Below are 18,644 nucleotides of genomic sequence, written 5' to 3'. Positions count from 1 at the left end.
AATAAAAATCCTCAGTTTTTTGTCAACCGGCATGCACTAAACATACATGCTTAGTGCTTCGATGAAGCAAACGTCTAAATTGTGACCATTTCTGTGAATGTTGCTTAGGACTATGAATGTTACTGGCAATAGAGCCAAAACATTTTTCCATATTAGTAGGTGTAGCTATACATAATTTTTAACGACAACATAGCATTTCTTTGTATGGTTACCATAACTTGTTATTAAGTGCATCTATTTTAAGGGTGTAAACATGGAATGCATATCCTTTATCCATTTATCTGTTCACTTGCCTACTTATTTCAGCCATCTGTTTAGAAATGGAATCACTGCTCAGTCTCACTTTCTTGTATTTGCCTCTATAGCCTCCTTTTATAGTCCTTTTTTTTTATGCTGAGAGCCAAGTGAACAAAGGCTTAATATTATTTCATTTATCAATTCTAAAGTATCTTTGCAGCAGAGCATGCATTGATTATGTGCTCACAGTTGAGAAGGAAAATGAGAACACATTTTTATAAAAACATACTCAGAAAAGTAGTCTATGCTGCTTCTAAACTACAAGTGTGTTATTTGAATTGTTCAAAAATAATTTTATAATTTAAAATACTGAGACTAAATATTAGTAAGGAAGTGAAATTGCGATGTGACTATGTCATCAGGAAAACCACCAAGGCACAGTCCCCACTGTTTGAGCAGCTGCTTGGCACACACCGGGGCTGGAACAAGTACGAGGGAGGCATAGAAACAGTACTGTTGCCCGGTGAGTTGGTAACTTCTTGATTGAAACCATTTAAAGAAATACTTGGTCCAGTTTATGTGTAATTAAAATATTGACACAAATGGTTTAAGTGAAGGTATAGCTTTTGTAAGAGAAGTGTTTTCAGTGGCATATGGTAACACATCTTTATTTCAACAACGTGTTCCCATTCTGTTTTATAAAAATATCCATGAATTTTGTAATTAACAAAGACCCACTCAGAATTTTTTCATTTATCTAATTTAAAAGGTTTTTAGAATCCTGTTGTCATCCTCTTGTGGATTCTGTAAGTTAATTTAGCTGGACATCTTGGCGTCCTCGAAAGGCTTTTCTTAAGTATTTCTTCTCTTTGTGTAGTCATAGCTTGGTCCCTTTACTTTTAACTGTCAGCGTTTGTCATCTTTTCTCCTGAATTCTGGGCAGTCTGCAGTGCTCTCTGTCTACTTTAAAATGTCTAATACATTCTTAACAAATGTGCTCTTACCAGTGACTTTTGGTCTACATAACTACGTCCATGAAACTTTCATGTTATGTTAATATTTTTTTAAAGGTTAAAGAAATAGGGATCTAATAATTACTTCTTTTCCTAAACTTTAAAAGGAAGCAAACCAATTTCTGTCCTTCGCCTCCGTTTGGAACATCAGAATTCCTGTCAGTTAAGTCATCCTTTCTTTGTACCTATAAAGAAGAAATAATCAGAAAAGAAATCACTGAATAGTTGAAAGCTTTTGATCAAATACATCTGTAATATGAGCTGTTGAGTAGTTAAAAACTGGTTGAGACAGTTTTACTAGCACTTGTTTCGAATTTTCTTATCTGTTCATTATTCTTATAGCAGAGGCAGGCTTATTCCTTAGGCAGCTTTAGGTAGGTTTTTATGCTGTTCTTGTTTGGGTAATTTAGGGGTGGGGACCCGGGAGTTCCAAAAGAAGGGATTATGACTAATGGAAACACAGCCTGTCTTTCCTGCAGCCTGAGCTTTGGGAGCCGGGAAGGGCTCGGAGCATGGGGCCAGGGCCACTCTGGTGGATTCAAACACTCCCTCCTCTCCCTTGGAGGAACAGGCTCAGCATGTGGTTTGTCTGGAGCTTCTGCCTCCCGGGGAAGTGCTCACCCTGAAGGTCTGGGCTGGTGAAAGGAGACCCTGCCCCGCCGCCTCAGCTGCCCTCCCCTCCAGACACCAAGCCCAGCAACTGCAGTTCCTTCAAAACAAGGGCTTTACAGGGTAATTAAATTTGATGATATGAAAAGGAATTTTTAGTGAACTGAGTCAAGGGTTGGTGGAGGAGAAATTCCTCCAGGTTCCTGGGAAAGCAATAGAAGATGCTATACCATTTGCTCTCTGAGGCCTCCACCTTCACCAGCCCACCTGGAAATGTCTGTCCTGATAGTCTGTTTCCCAATCTGGGCTGGGATAGGTATATGAAGATGAACCTCAGCCAAGATCTTTGCCAGGAAAACCTTCGCTGCATTCCTCACCCTGTGCTGCTCACACTGCTCCCAAGAAAGCTTAATTCTCACCTGGCATTTTCACTTCTTTCTTTGCTGTGTTCTGGGATGCAGTGTCATTTGTGGCCTAGGAAGGGGTGGAGCGGCCCAGTTGCAGGGCATCTATTATATTGTCAGCTCTTGCAGAGGCTGTATCCAGTTTTCCATTATCACCTGCCCTCCTATTGTGACCTAGGTACTTTGCTCTTAGCTACAGTGATTCCCGTGCACACCAGTCCTACCATTTCCCTTCAGATGGTAACTGGAGGCAGATTTTCAGATGGTGAAACCAGGGACAAGAGACTTACCAGGAGTCCCGGTTGTGATGAGGAACCCAGGAACCTGATTCTGACTGCCCTGACGAGGCTGCTTTCTCCACTACTGGAGAAAAGCACTGAGAAGTGCTCATTCTGAAAACAACCCCAATCTACTCTTGGCTTCTAAGCTGTGCCCATCTCCTCTGAGGAAGGCTCTGGAACACCTGCTTCTGACATGCTCTTGGGAGAACTGGGGATTCAAAGCCAGGAACTCACCAGGGAGATGGTGGAGTTGGGAGGTTGGGTGTGGCACAAGCGTTTGAGTAAAGCCTCCTGTACCTGCAGCAGGAATAAATGCCTGGGTTATGCTGGCCCAAGTTCCAGCCTTGGCACCACAAGTCAGGCAGAGGTTAGGTGGCCAGACGCACCTTCTTGTCCATGAGGCAGCCGAAGAACAAGATGAAGACGCCCTGAAAGGACATGGGGATAAGTTAGGCAGAGGAGGAAGGAATCAACTGAAGTCAGCCCTTTCCCTCTCCCTTCGACTTCTGTCCCCTTGTCTAATTCACATCCTGAAGCTTCCCATCTCGAGTTGTGGCCACATCATTTGGTGCACAGGATCCATTTTAGGTGCTTTTCTTAACCGTTAGGATTACCTCAGCAATATCGTAGGATTCAGTACTGACAGTTCCCTGACTTCTCTGACAAAACCAGGTATTATTTTACAGATAAGAAAACCAAAGCTCAGAGAGGTTTGTCCACAGTTACCTAGCTGAACGGTGGAAGAACTGGGATCCAAGCCTGAGCTTTCTAAAGTTCCCGAGCCTGTGTTTCTGCTCCACCACCATGCCCCCCTGAGAAGGGACTGGCAGTGACTTAGACCATCTAAAAGGGCGAAAAGCACAGCCACCACGTTTTCACCCACCTGGGAGGTGTTGAGAATCGTGAAGATGTAGTGAGGGACCATGGAGACTTCTTCTAACAAAGTAGCCAGGCCCAGCCCCCAGGTGAGGCCGAAGATGGGTGTGAGAACGAGCAGGGCTTTGATCACCCCCAGAAGAGTATGGTGCTTTTCCACCTGGGGCCCTTCTGACAGCAATGGTCTCAGTAACTTCAGCACAGCCATAGTTAGTACCAGCCCGTTGACACAATAGCCAGCACTGGCCCCACGAAGGTGTAGAGTGTCCCTCCCCTCCCATCCAGCCAGCATGCCCCCTCTCCCAGGTATTGTCCTCGGAGTAAGTAAAGGCCCAAGGCAACACCTGCAAACCCCATGGGGCACAGGTAGCCAAGGACCACCATCAGGGAGAGCACCCTGTGCTTGGACAGCTGATGGAAGACAAAGAGCAGCTGGTGGGCCAACATCAGGGCCTGAGCCAGCATCCAGAAAAAAGTGGCCAGGTAGAGGAAATGGCAGAGGAAGGCAGCAGCCAGGCAGAGTGGGCTTTGGGGTCCTGGAGGCAGCAGTGGGGTTCCCAAGAAGCAGGTGTCTGCACCCAGCAGGCAGAGCACCATGTTGAGCAGGGCCACATGACGTAGGTAGGCAAGTTTGTTCTGGACCACAACTCTCCATGCCAACCTGTACACACCCAGGCACACAAGCAGTGCCAAAATGGAGGCTCCCAAGCCCACCTGGGTCAGCAGCTCCAGCGTGGGGTTTTCTGGAACAGTGTACTGGGACATGAGGATGGAGAAGGCAGTGAGGTGCCAACAGATGCACTGAGTGGTGGGGCTGGTACTGGCTGCCTGCACCTGGCACCCTTCATCTGACCAGCCCCCCTTGCCCCAGAAGAGATCATGGTCCCAGAAGACACAGTGGGGGGTGCCATCTGTGTCCCCAAAGTCTATGATGACTTCTCCCTGATTGCAGGCCTGGCCACCTGCCATGATGGAGATGGCGAAGAGCAGCCCAGGAGTGGCATAGAAGGAGTCCCCTAGCCCTTGTCCATAGTTTGAGGGTAGAAGGCGGTCTAGTTTTTGCAGCATCAGGCGAGTAATACTGATGTTGGTTCCAACACGGCCCAGTGGGGCCAGTGAGCTCCCAGGAATCTGTACCTCCAGAGGGGACTGAGTGGAGAAGGAGACTCTGTAGTCAGCAGGAAATGTGGGTCCCAGGAGCTGGGTCTGCAGCTGCACTTTGGACAGGCTGAAGGAGAAGGGGTGATCCTGTGGGCACAGGCTGCATGCCAGGGTCTCCAGAGCCAGCAGAAGACCTGAGCACAGCAAGGGCCTCTGGGCCTGGACTGGGGTCCACAGAGAACTGCTGTCCATGTCTAGGACCTTGTCTGTGGTTCTCAGGAGAGGCTGTGGTACCCAACAGAGAAATGAGCCCTACTTTCCTAGCCAGGAACATTGGGAACTACAGACCCCAAAACCCACCCTTCCCAGTCCAGTGGGGAGACAGGGGCAAGGTGGGCAGGCCTGTGAAGGAAAACTTTCTAGGTAGGAGGAACAGGGAGCTGATCAGCTAACCGCTGGGCATCTTCAAGCAGGTGGTCTCCTGATGCACATCAAGCCCCTGCATCTGACAACCTTCTTCCCCTCAATTCCTAAGGAGATCCCCTCCAGTTCTGTGACCTCCACAAGTCTGTTAAGCTAGGCACAGTGCCCAGAGGTAGAGGGCACAGTGTTCTGAAGTAAGGGCCACATGCATGTCTGTAAACCCATATGTGTTACATGTTCCCAGACAGGAAGTGTGTGTAGTGTCATTGCCCCACTTATTATTCTGGCTGCAGGCTTTGAATCACCGGCTGATGCCAATACTGAGAACTGATTTAGGTGAGTCCTGCAAAGCCAAGTGTCATTTCAGTATCTCCATATAGCTACCTTCCCTGCATATGGAGCGGTCGAGATGAGGGGCCTCATGTCACAGCCACATGTCTGCATGTGAATGCCTCTGAACTCCTATCATCACACCTCTTCTTGCCTTCCCCCCCACCTTACATGTGTTTCCCTCTTTACATATGAGGGCTTCTCCACATTTCAAAGCCTTGGACACTGGCGTCCAAGAGCAGAGATGGACCAGGATTTGGAGAGCAGATTCTAAAACGGTCTGCCATGTGACAGCCCACAGTGATGTCTAAGGGACAGATGTGCCCAGAGGTGAAGAGCTGCTGGCCTCACTGCCCAGGTGCCTCCTACAATGGCTCAGAGATCTCACCTCCACGGCACTGTAGTTAAGCTGTACTCTGGCGTTCACCACCACCTTGGCCACAAGTGTCATGGTGCCCAGCAGCGCCAATAAGTCTGAGGGCGAGTCCACCGCCACCACCTGCTCCTGCATCTGTGCCAGGATCTGTGGCACCTCATCAGCAGGCCAGCCCTGGCCTGCCCACAGCAGCTGAGACAGACAGGTGGCAGGAAGGGAATCATGGGTGAGTCCTCACAAGGGAGGGCACCCTCCTACCCCATCCAGTCTCTTCCTCCCCATGTAGCACCCCACCGCAGAGGAGCAAGAAGTACAAAGCAAGGTTGACCATGTGGAAGGAACTAGCAACAGAGTTAGTGGGACATACACTTGATGTTTAAGGTTTGGGAATAGCGCCCTCCCCCTGGGGAGACAGCTAGCCATGCTAAGGCTCCCACACCTCTTTCCTGGTTCTCCCCAAGGCTGCAGTTCAGAGGCGCTGACTAACCTTCACGCTGGGTCTCAGGGGCAAATGATTCTAAAGCTGGGTCCTGAGTGAGGAAGGGGTAGGTCACCGAGGGCAAGGCATGTGGGCAGCAGGGCCGGAAGCTTTACCCGGACTCTATGAAGCAAGGCCAGGAGCCCCGTGTCTGTGCAGCTGCTCTGGGTGCGTCCCCAGGCCCCGCTGGGCACACAGGTCCTCGTTACCATGCCCGTCCTGTTCACGGGACACGGGGCCTGTGCCACATTGCCAGCCTTGGTGACTTCCAGGCAATACCTGAGGAGTCCTTGGGGCAGGTGGTGTCTCCATCTGTAGAATGGTATCAGGGAGGGCACAGAGACCACAGTCTACCCTGGGCTGTTCCTTGGGCAGAAATCCAGGCAGGCTCTGGAGCCCCACCCTGTTACCCAGTGCAGGGAATGTCCAGGAGTAGTTCCCAGGACAAGCAGGTGGGAGGTCGCCAGCTGGACCCCAAGTCCCACATACCCTGGATGATGGTGACAGAGACAGGGACCCTGAGAGGGGTTAGTCCTGGGCTCTGCAGGTCACAAGTGTACGTGGTGTCAGCTTCCGGGCAGTGCAGAATGACTAGCGCAAGACACTGGTGGCCTGACGTGTTGAGTAAGGAAGCTGAGGGTGAGGTTAGACAAAAGACAGTCACGGAGCCTGGAACACACCTACATCCCAGCAGGCCCAGGGATGCTGTTCCAGTCTTTCTAGCAATTTCAGAAGCAGATGCAGCAGCGGGGAAGAGCTGAGTACATGGGCATCAGACTACGGGACGAAGAACCCGGGTTTTGGTGAATGGCACCCCTGGAGTCTCTGACTAGTCCCAGAACTTGAAGCCACAGTTTCCTCATTTGTGAAATGGACACTGTCACCAAAGGACCCTCTTGGAGTGTCTTGTGAGAGTTCAGCGAGACGGTGTGGATGGAACATTTTGCAAACAGTTATCTGTACTCGATGGTTATTTCTGTATCAGCAGAGATGGGATTGCCCTATGGGCTAAAAAGAGTTGGACTTGGTCCCAGACTCCAGGGTGAATGGCAGCCTGTTTCCTGTGAATTGGAAGGCCAGCTCCTGACCCCCAAGCACTGGCCCCTCTCCACACCTTTGCTGCCTTCTCCGGGGCTCCAGGACAGCATGTAGGTCGGGTGTGTGCTGGGAACACAGCAGCTCAGCTGGAAGCCAGGGGACGTGGCACAGGAGATGGACAGCTGGTCTGGAAGCCGAGCCACGTCTGTCGCCTGCAGGGGCACTCTCACCACGTGGTACAGCTCCCACCTGAATCCCTGGGCCTCAAAGCAGCACTGGTACTCGCCTGCAGACACACAGCTGCTGCACCTCCCGCTGCTCTGGCGCCACCCCTGCCACTCAATCTGCTGCTTCCCGAGCCACGCCCAAGGTCTGCCTTCTTGGTCCAGCCTCTGCTGAACCCCAGCAAGAAAGATCCCTGCCCCCAAAGGATTCCTGCAAGGAAGAAGAGATCTGGAGTAGGAGCTCCTGACCCTTTTTTACTAGTTGCCTGTCGCCTTGGATTCTGAGGTGAACCTCTCTCCTGCCAGTAGAGGTCCTTCCTGCACCAGCCTCTCCAGTTCAGCCTCTTGAAAAAACACATCTGCTCTCAGGCAAAATTGAGCCCAGATTTTCAGCATTTTCTCATTATAATTTTTCACATCAATGGGCCCCTAAGCCTTCGTTTCCCCATAAAGAATAAATGGAAGGATGAAAAGGGAAGGAAGAGGAGACAAAAGTAGAGGGAAGGAGAAGAGAGGGAGGAGGAGGGAAGGGCTGCCCAGCTACCTGCCCACTCATGGGAGATGTTGAAGATGCTGAGGACCACCTGGCCTGGACGAGAGGTCAGGGACACCCGGGACCCTGGCTGCAGGAGGACGGGGCTGGGGTTCCCTGTGCGCCACAGGAGCCAGTTCAGGTCGGTGGTCTCATGGCTGGTGAGGAAGGTCAGGTTCAGCGTGTTGCCAGGCATCTGTAGCCAGGAGTTCAGGAGCAGGGTTCCGGGACTGCAGGGTGGCAGGAGACAGGGGGCCCTTGGCAGGCACAGCGGCCCTCCGGGCAGCTGAGTGTCACCCCTTCCTCATCATCTGAGCCTGTTTCTCCTCACCCGTCTGCCCTCCTAGCCTGGTTTGTTTTGTTTTGTTCCTGGGTGAGGGTGGCTACTGCAGCCCATCCCGGAAGACCCTATCTGTCACTGGGAACCAAATGCAACCTTTTTGGCCTATCCCTCCCTGTCCCCCCGGGTAACATGGGACCGCTGGGGTCAAGAGCCGTGTCACTACAGCACTTTCTCTCCGTGTCGACATGTGTCCAGAGTCTTCTTGTCCATTCGTCTCACTACTCAGGTCCCGAGCTCGGGTCCTGTGATTTTCTCCCACCCAGTGGAGCTGCTGGGCTTGTACCAGCTGGCAGAACACAGGGGTCAGAGGGGAAAACAACACAGAGAGGGGTTCTCTCGCTTGGGCTATTGGTTTCCAAGTCCCCAACCTTCCTCACCAGGTGGCAGCAGCTGGCAGTACCCGGCTTCAGGATGGCTGAAGACAAGACAGCTGCAGGGCTGGTGGTTGTGGGAGGATGGGCAGGGACGGTGACGGGAGCAGACACTGGTGTTCCACCGGTACCCAGAGAGGCAGGCACAAGAGGTCCCCCTGCCGTGGTGGACGTTACACTCTGTGACAGGGGGAAGGGGATGAGTAGGGGGCAGGCTGTATGAGGCAGGCAGGACCTACAACTCCCTACACCTGAGAGGGTGTAGGATTGGGCATCTGGGACAACCCCAAAGTCACAGGTGGCTCAGTCACCCCACCCCCACCCCATCAGGAACTGCCTCCTCAGGCAGGATTCAAAGCTTCGGAGGTCCTACTGGGCAAGTCATCAGGGGAGGGATTAGGGAAGTCCAGCCCACCACCGTCTGCCCCTGGGTACTCTGCCAAAGTTTAAAAGGTGGGAGGCGGAGCCAACATGGTGGCGTGAGTAGGACAGTGGGAATCTCCTCCCAAAAACATATATACTTTTGAAAATACAACAAACACAACTAGCCCTGAAAGAGAGACCAGAAGACGCAGGACAGTGGCCAGACTGCAGCTACACCAGCGAGAACCCAGCGACTGGTGAAAGGGGTAAGATACAAGCCCCGGCCCGGCGGGACCCGAGCGCCCCTCCCCCCAGCTCCCGGCGGGAGAACAATAGGCAGAGCGGGAGGGAGACGGAGCCCAGGACTGCTGAACACCCAGCCCCAGCCATCCGGGCCAGAGCGCAGACACAGTACATGCCCAGGGGGCCCTGGATACTGGGGGAACAGGGAGTAAGACCTCTGAGCGGGTGCTGAAGCTGATGCCCCTGTGACAAAGAAAAGCGGGGGCTTTTTGAAAGTCTTAAAGGGACAGGGACTTAACAGCTTGACGGAAACAACCCAGGTCACAGTACAGCAGCTGGAAATTACAGGGAAAACCGGGTGCACTAACCCCCTGGGCAACAGCTCTGATACCCCTCACGGAGGCAAACAGTCAAGCAGCCCCCCATCCATTACCCACCGGGCGCTGCGAAAGCAGAGAAGCAGCCTGAGACAAATTCCGCCCACAGAAAGGGAAATTTCTCCCTTCCGGCCAGGCAAGACACAAAGACCCAGTCTACACGCAATTACCCAACACAAGCCACTAGGGGTCGCATTTGTCCCAGTAAAGAAAGGCCAGTAGGAAGTGAAAATTTTGGCCCTCCCAGCTGACAGTCAATAGCACCTGTCAACATGAAAAGGCAAAAAAATATGATCCAGACAAGACTAACCCAGACAGCTTCAGCATCTGCTACATCTTCCCCTGAGAAGGAATCTGGGGAGATAGATTTAGCCAGTCTACCTGAAAAAGAATTCAAAACAAAAGTCATAACCATGCTGATGGACTTGCAGAGAAATATGCAAGAACTAAGGAAGTAGAATTCAGAAATAAAACAAGCTCTGGAAGGACTTCTAAACAGAATGGACGAGATGCAAGAGACCATTAATGGACTAGAAAACAGAGAACAGGAATGCAGAGAAGCTGATGCAGAGAGAGATAAAAGGATCTCCAGGAATGAAAGAATTTTAAGAGAGCTGAGTGATCAATCTAAAAGGAATAATATAAGAATCATAGGCATTCCAGAAGAAGTAGAGAGAGAAAAGGGGATAGAAAATGTCTTTGAAGAAATAATTGCTGAAAATTTCCCCAAACTAGAGGAAGAAATGGCCTCTCAGACCACAGAGGTACACAGAACTCCCATGACAAGGGATCCAAGGAGGGCAACACCAAGACACATAATAATTAAAATGGCAAAGTTTAAAAGGTGGTGACTGTAAGAATAATTTTAGCGGGAATAAGCAGGCGAAGAGAGGCAACAAAGGGTCAGGTAGTTTATATGAATGCACCCGCGAGTGATGTTCCATGGCCTGGGTATTACAGGCAGGAGAAGTCACACCCAGCAGGGCAGGCAGCAAGTTTTTAAAGAAGGCAGGGGGAGGGAGAGCAAAGGTGTACATTGGCGCGAGGATTGGCTCGTCTAGGGTACGTGGGGGTCTCTCATTGGCCTTTAGCCAGGTACTGGAAAGTTACCACTAATCCTTTAGCTTGGGGGAAGGGCTGTAGTTGGGAGGGTTATCCGATCAGGCTCTGGAATGTTGTCACACCAGAACCTGTTGGTCTCTTTGCCTCTTTGGTTAGGCTTGAGCTTGTCCTTCAGGCTCACCCCTTCCCCTGATACCTGCAGCCTAACAGGGACATGGAGCAGGAGAGGAAAGGTCTGTAGCGTGGGGAAGGGAGGAGAGAACTGGGCCGTGCAGATGCTCCAGGAAATAGGAGGGACTCTCGGGCCTTCAGGAGAGCTGGCCTGGAAAGGGCAGTGGAGGGCAGTGGGTGGGAGACCTGGGAAGCCTTGTTCCCTTCTCTCTGACCCCCACTTCCTCCCAGAGGTGGGGTAAGAGCCGTGGAGGGGCAGGGGCAGAAGAATTTCCCCCTACCTGTAGTGAGGCTGCGGCTAGTCAGAGTTCTTGGGGGAGAAGAGGCCAAGGCGGTGGGGAGAGTCGGGGTTCTGGAGAGTGCCAGTAGCCAGGCCTCATTTGAAAAGTCCAGCTCTACATGGACCAAGACCAGGACTGCGTCTATAAGAGCAGAGGGCACAGCTGGAGAGGAGAGGCAGCAAGGCCACATTTGCCTTGCACACCTGGCTGGTCACGGCCAGGAAGCTGGAGCAGACCCCCACACCCTCACCCCCGAATAGCCTGCCGAGGAACCGGCAAGGTTCAGGGGGGAAATGGCCTCCCCTGCTGCAGTGCACTCAGACTACTGCCAGCCTCCCAGCAAGCCCCATTTTATAGACAAGGTTCTCAGAGATGGATGGCTTTCTCACAGCTTCACACTAGAGAACTGGTGTCTGGACCTGCTGGGCCTGTGCCTGTGCCAGGTCTGGTGCTCTCTCTATCCCCCGCTGCCCCTGTATCCCTCCTGTCCTTTATTCCCGCCAGTACCGCGTTCCCGCTCCGCGCCTCCTGTCTGTCCTCTCACCACCTGCTCCACTCTCTTGGTCTAGTCGCTTCCCAGATTCCCCTCCAGCCTGACTCTGTCCCTGGAACAGAGCACAGAGGACAGTCCTCTGGGGAGAGGCTGACCCCAAGTTTCTCCCAGGGACACCTTCTCCCCCAGGTGGCTCAGGGCCCAGCATGGCCAATTTGGCATGACTACATCTCTTTGAAGCTCTTCTTCTGCCTGGTATCAACTGGACACAGCAGAAGGGGAGACATTAGGCTTCTGGTAGTAGGTGCCAGGGATGCAGCCCCAGGGGCTCCATCAGGGCCTGCAAATCTCCCCTGAACCCAGGAACCAGGCACACCCGGCAGAGTCAATATGTTTTGCTTAATTCCTTCCTGACTTTACCTGTCCCCCGGCCTCTAGGCTAATTGAAGCAGCTGGGTCCGGAGCTCCATGGGGAGGGCTGGGCAGAGCTGGCTGGGGCCCAGGGACTTGGGGACTTCGGTTCCCCGTATAGGAATTGCCACGAGGGTGAGCAGAAGGCAGCACATTCCTTTAGCCTCCCATTCCCGTTATTTCCTTACCACTACTTCCTCTCTGAAAATTGCATGCCTATGTGGGTATCTATCTAAAAACAGATATGGAGATATGGATATAGATAAGGATATGGTATAGACAGGAGACAGATAGACCCACCTGATAGAAAATGTAAATCACACAGTACTAATCTAGACTGCATGTCTGTCTTCAGATTCTTTCCTGTCCTCTACACCAATGGGTCCCAAATTTGGAAAAGTTTTTCTTTTAATTTTTAAATTGCATACAAGACTGGAAAAGCCTTTATCCAAACTGTGGCCGGCAGCCCTGGAGTTCACAGGGACTCAAAAAAAGAAACAAAAGCTGTTCACCAAACCATAGAAAATAAGTCGGAACACTCAAGATCTTATGACATACCAGCCTCTTTGTTTTTTATGCATTACTTCCTCTCCCTCTAGCCATTACCCCTTTACCTGTCCTTTCATTCCACACCTTGCTGCCCTTCATACTGCGAAACCACTGCCATCGTCGCTTGAACACCCCTGTCTTCACTCCAGTCTTACTCACAGGTTGGGATGCAAGGGCAATTGGTGACCCCACCTGGGGGAGAGTCATGGCCAGGAGGAGCATGGAGGCAGCCGACAGGCCATGGCTCAGTGAAGCAGTCCTCAAGTGCCTTCTGCAGTGGCATGATGCAAATTTCTTGAGAACAGCTGGCAGAGCACAGATGGGATGTGTGGGAAGAGTGGAGGTGAGTCAGGTCGCATCTATAGCCTGTGACTGAGTCACACGAGCATTCAGGTCACATGGAACCCACATGCCCCAGTGAGCGTGAACTGCCCATTTTCCTCCTTGCGTCTGGACCAGAAATTCAGTGAGCAGAAGAGGACTTAGGGGTCCTGGGCCACAACCAGCAATGTGTCATTAAGCCACATACAGTCACTTATTGAATGTGACAGGGAAATCTAGATCCCTGGTATGCCCAGGAATCTGAATCATGATCACAGACCCAGGGATAGAAAAGACATCAGAGCTGATTGCTATCCTAAAACAATCTCCAGATATGCAAGAGTCTTAAATGTAACAGAGAATCTGGAAGACCAGGAGAAATTATCAAGTAATTTCACAAAATAATTTTGAAAGGAGGAAGGCTTTGCCAAGCAAGGTAGACAGGGAAGCTGAAAAGGAAATAAATTAGACTATCTAAAAAGTCTTAAATTTGAAATAAAAAGAAGGGTAAAAGGCAAAAGAAAACATACTTGTAGCACTGTGACAGAATAAAGGGCTAATCATAACAGAAATTTTAAACTTACATATCAGTAAACAGTAAATGGTCAAAAAATAGGAATGAAAATACCAATAGTTTAATAAACATGAAGATATCCAACTTAGTATTGGAGAAATACAAAGTGAAATAAGAAAATACTCTGTCACCTACCAATTATCAAAAGACAAGATACTGCAGGGGGCGGAAGATGGCGGCGTGAGTAGAGCAGCGGAAATCTCCTCCCAAAACAACATATATCTATGAAAATATAACAAAGACAACACTTCCTAGAATAAAGACCAGAGGACACAGGACAATATCCAGACCACATCCGCACCTGAGAGAACTCAGCGCCTCGCGAAGGGGGTAAGATACAAGCCCCGGCACCGCGGGAGCCGAGCGCCCCTCCCCCCAGCTCCCGGCGGGAGAAGAGCAGGCAGAGCGGGAGGGAGACGGAGCCCAGGACTGCCGAACACCCAGCCCCAGCCATCCGGGCCAGAGCGCAGGGCGCTCGATACTAGGAAAACAGGGCAGCAAGAACAGTGAGCAGGCACTGGAGGCTGGGCCACAGAGGACATAAGAAAAGCGCACGACCATTTTTTTTTGCTTTTTTGCTGTTTTGTTTTGGCGAGCGCTTTTTGGAAGTCTTAAAGGGATAGGGACCCCAATACTAGGGAAACAGGGCAGAAAGACCGACCGGTGAGCAGAGGCCTGAGGCTGGCACCGGAGAATAAAGAAAAACGAACGACCACCTTTTTTTTTAATTAAAAACTTTTTTTTTTTTTTAATTAAAAAAAATGTTTTTTTCTTTTTTTGGTGGGCGTTGTTTTGGCGGGTGCTTTTTGGAAGTCTTAAAGGGGCAGGGCGGGTCACTTAATCCAGAGGTAGGGAATCCGGGATCTCTGGGCACCCTAACCCCTGGGTTGCAGGGAGCAGGGAGGCCCCTTACGGAGATAAATAGCCTCCCAGCAGCTCCTGCTCCAACGGGACTCCACCATTTTGGAGCAGCTGCCCGAGCCAGGCCACGCCCACAGCAACAGCGGAGATTAACTCCATAGCAGCCGGGCAGGTAGCAGAAACCCTGTCTGCGCGCAGCTGCGCAGCACAAGCCACTAGAGGCCGCTGTTCTCCCAGGAGAGGAGGGCCACAAACCAACAAGAAAGGAAGTCCTTCCAGCCGTCACTCGTCCCAGTTCTGCAGACTATTCCTATCACCATGAAAAGGCAAAGCTACAGGCCGACAAAGATCACAGAGACAACACCAGAGAAGGAGACAGACCTAACCAGTCTCCCTGAAAAAGAATTCAAAATAAGAATCATAAACATGCTGACAGAGATGCAGAGAAATACGCAAGAGAAATGGGATGAAGTCCGGAAGGAGATCACAGATGCCAGAAAGGAGATCGCAGAAATGAAACAAACTCTGGAAGGGTTTATAAGCAGAATGGATAGGATGCAAGAGGCCATTGATGGAATTGAAATCAGAGAACAGGAACGCATAGAAGCTGACATAGAGAGAGACAAAAGGATTTCCAGGAATGAAACAATATTAAGAGAACTGTGTGACCAATCCAAAAGGAACAATATCCGTATTATAGGGGTCCCAGAAGAAGAAGAGAGAGGAAAAGGGATGGAAAGTATCTTAGAAGAAATAATTGCTGAAAACTTCCCCACACTGGGGGAGGAAGTAATCGAACAGACCACGGAAATACACAGAACCCCCAACAGAAAGGATCCAAGGAGGGCAACACCAAGACACATAATAATTAAAATGGCAAAGATCAAGGACAAGGAAAGAGTGTTAAAGGCAGCTAGAGAGAAAAAGGTCACCTATAAAGGGAAACCCATCAGGCTAACGTCAGATTTCTCAACAGAAACCCTACAGGCCAGAAGAGAATGGCATGATATATTTAATACAATGAAACAGAAGGGCCTTGAACCAAGGATACTGTATCCAGCACGACTATCATTCAAATATGACGGTGGGATTAAACAATTCCCAGACAAACAAAAGCTGAGGGAATTTGCTTTCCACAAACCACCTCTACAGAACATCTTACAGGGACTGCTCTAGATGGGAGCACTCCTAGAAAGAGCACAGCACAAAACACCCAACATATGAAGAATCGAGGAGGAGGAACAAGAAGGGAGAGAAGAAAAGAATCTCCAGATAGTGTATATAACAGCTCAATAAGCGAGCTAAGTTAGGCAGTAAGATACTAAAGAGGCTAACCTTGAACCTTTGGTAACCACGAATTTAAAGCCTGCAATGGCAATAAGTACATATCTTTCAATAGTCACCCTAAATGTTAATGGATTGAATGCACCAATCAAAAGACACAGAGTAACAGAATGGATAAAAAAGCAAGACCCATCTATATGCTGCTTACAAGAAACTCACCTCAAACCCAAAGACATGTACAGACTAAAAGTCAAGGGATGGAAAAACATATTTCAAGCAAACAACAGTGAGAAGAAAGCAGGGGTTGCAGTACTAATATCAGACAAAATAGACTTCAAAACAAAGCAGCAATCAAGTTTGAGAAAGACAGATGCACCCCTATGTTTATTGCAGCACTATTTACAATAGCCAAGAATTGGAAGCGACCTAAATGTCCATCAATAGATGAATGGATGGAGAAGATGTGGTACATATACACAATGGAATACTACTCAGCCATAAAAAAAGGGCAAATCCAATCATTTGCAGCAACATGGATGGAGCTGGAGGGTGTTGTGCTCGGTGGGGCGGGCCAAGCGGAGAGGGAGAGGTGCCGGGTGATTTCACTTATCTGTGGAGTGTAGGAACGGGGGAAAGACTGGGGGAATGGGGCAGCACCAGAGTCGCAGAACTCAACAATGGACTGGCAGGTACCAAGGGGGGGGGGACTGGGGGGGATGGGTGGGTGGGGAGGGATGGGGGGGAGAAGTAGGGGGGTATTAAGATTAACATGCATGGGGGGGTGGGAGAAAGGGGAGGGCTGTACGGCGCGGAGAGGGCAGGTGGTGATTCTGCAGCATTTTGCTGTGCTGATGGACAGTGACTGTAAAGGGGTTTGTAGGGGGGACCTGGTGTAGGGGAGAGCCTAGTGAACGTAGTGTTCGTCATGTAGGTGTGGATTAGTGATACCAAAAACAAAGCAAAAAAAAAGGAAAGGGGCAGTTCCTGTGTGGTAGCCTCCAGCGAGTTCTACACAAGGGTATAAAGGGCATGTAAAGGTGTGGGCGGGGGGTCTGTTTGTGTTTGTACGGAGGATCAAGGCCTGGTTGGGCTACCCCGAAAATGAACTGAGATGCGGTGTGAGGGAGAGCTTCCAACGTCTGCACTCTCTGGAGGACTCATGCCAGAGGATGGTCATCGGGGGACCCCGGCAGGGATCCACGCACTGCTGCAGCTGTGGATGCACTCGTCCCGCCGGTTCCTGGACTTGCCGTGGGAGTGGGGGGGAGATGTCTGGGCTGGCCTGTGCGTGCAGTGGGACGGCAGATTTGACTGGGTCTATACTGTTGGAACTCAACCAAGAATTTGGGGAAGTGCAAGTTGTAGCGCTCCAAACTCTTACAACTGCGGACTGTTTACTGTTGAAGGAACGTGTGGCATGTGAACAGTCCCCAGGAATGGGTTGTTTTGATTTGTCTGATTTCTCTCGGACTGTTCGGGTTCAGTTGGACAGTATCCACCATATCATAGATAAGTTTTCACAAATGCCTAGGGTGCCTTGATGGTTTTCTTGGTTTCACTGGAGATGGCTGGTAATTACAGATATGCTTTGGTTATGTAACTGTGCTCCTGTTATGTTAATGTGTGTGTGCAATTTAAGTGGTAGCTTAAAACCTGTATATGCTGGAGTTGCTCTGCAGGAGGATTTGTCGAGGAGATGGTCGATCTTCCCATGTTTTCTTCCGCCTGCTGCTTCTGTGGCTTTTCTTCTTCCTTCCTAGTTGCGGCCCTTAAGTGGAGTTCGTGCCTCATGTCAGATTTGCCGAGTGTCGTGGCTCCTCCAGGTGGTGGGGATGCCTTGGGACGGGTGCTGGGCGTGGAGGCCACAGGGCATGGGTGTGCAGGGAAGTGAAAAGCTAACCTTTTCAAACAATAAGGCTTCCCTCTCGCTTGCCAACTTCGCATTTCCCTGTGTGGCCCCGGAGGATGACTGGTTGGCTGGAGACGGGTGGGGTTCCTCGGGGGAGGGACAGCCTAGGACGGGCACAGTCGCAGGGGGGCCGTCAGGTGAGAGATTGGGGATCAACAGAGGTGAGGCTCAGAGCCTCACCCCCCCTGTTCTGAGAGAGGTCTTCTGCATGTGTGGATGTTTTGTTGCCCTGGTCTAGCTTGGATTAACACATAGTCTACAGGCACACACCTGGTCGTCTGCATTTGCTCTCTTGCAGCACTGAACTATGTTTTCTACCTTTGTCTTGCATCTGCCTACCACTTCAGCATTTTATTAAAAATAATAATAATAAAGAGAGAAGTGTGGTATCCACATATAAATCAAGTATAAAAACCAAATGAGTATTCATATTTGAACTGATTGTTTGGGGTTTGTGGTGCGTGAGCAAAACCGAAGGTTTCTGTGGTGGCTGCCCTTGTACTGTTCACTATGTAACTTATTCATTATGTGAGAATTTGTTCTACATGTGGGAACTTGTTTGTTGTGCCTCAGAAAATTGGAGACTGACGAAAATTAGGCTTGGGGTGGATTGATGATTGTGCATTGAGCATTGACTCCCCTATGCAGAATTTTGTTGTCGTTGGCAACCATTTGATCAGTGAGTATGAGAGATGCCCTCACAAAAAAAAAAAAAAAAAAAGGACAGACTTCCAATGGTAAAATAAATAAGTAACCGGGATGTAATGTATAGCATAAGGAATATAGTCAAGATATTGTAACAGCTTGGTAGGGCGATAGCTGGAACCTAGAATTATGTATATAAATGTTCTACCACTGTGTTGTACACTTGAAACTAATGTAATGTAATACTGTGCGTCAACTACCCTTCAATAAAAAATAATTATTTAAATAAAAAAAAAAAAAAAAAAGACAAGATACTGATTATATGCAGTGTTGACAAAGTGTACTTGTATGTGCGTACAAAATTATGTAGAAGGACGTTCAAGGCAGAGTTCTTTGTGATAGCGAATGAGTTAAACAACCAAAATGTCCATTCAAAAGGGATGGGTTCAGTAAATTATGGGAGT

At 50.0% G+C, this 18,644-nt stretch overlaps 1 protein-coding gene across 1 annotated transcript; it reads right to left on the bottom strand.

The window, feature by feature from the left end:
• Positions 1–1,442: 1,442 nt before the first annotated feature.
• On the bottom strand, positions 1,443–13,310 carry LOC118921564 (adhesion G-protein coupled receptor F3-like). Its single transcript, XM_057497359.1, is given in 16 exon segments — positions 1,443–1,901; positions 2,477–2,841; positions 2,931–2,972; positions 3,428–3,651; positions 3,654–4,806; positions 5,663–5,842; positions 6,245–6,396; positions 6,399–6,440; positions 6,618–6,761; positions 7,243–7,452; positions 7,935–8,153; positions 8,156–8,179; positions 8,643–8,816; positions 11,134–11,274; positions 11,678–11,738; positions 12,746–13,310. Coding segments are annotated over 15 exon segments (2,985 nt in total). The 5' UTR covers positions 12,809–13,310; the 3' UTR covers positions 1,443–1,901; positions 2,477–2,685.
• Between the last annotated feature and the right edge of the window lie 5,334 nt (positions 13,311–18,644).

This window comes from Manis pentadactyla, chromosome 2, assembly GCF_030020395.1.
Source record: "Manis pentadactyla isolate mManPen7 chromosome 2, mManPen7.hap1, whole genome shotgun sequence".
Classification (NCBI taxonomy): Eukaryota; Metazoa; Chordata; class Mammalia; order Pholidota; family Manidae; genus Manis; species Manis pentadactyla.
The sequence above is the reverse complement of the archived record's forward strand: the minus strand, read 5'-3'. Positions and strand labels throughout refer to the sequence as shown.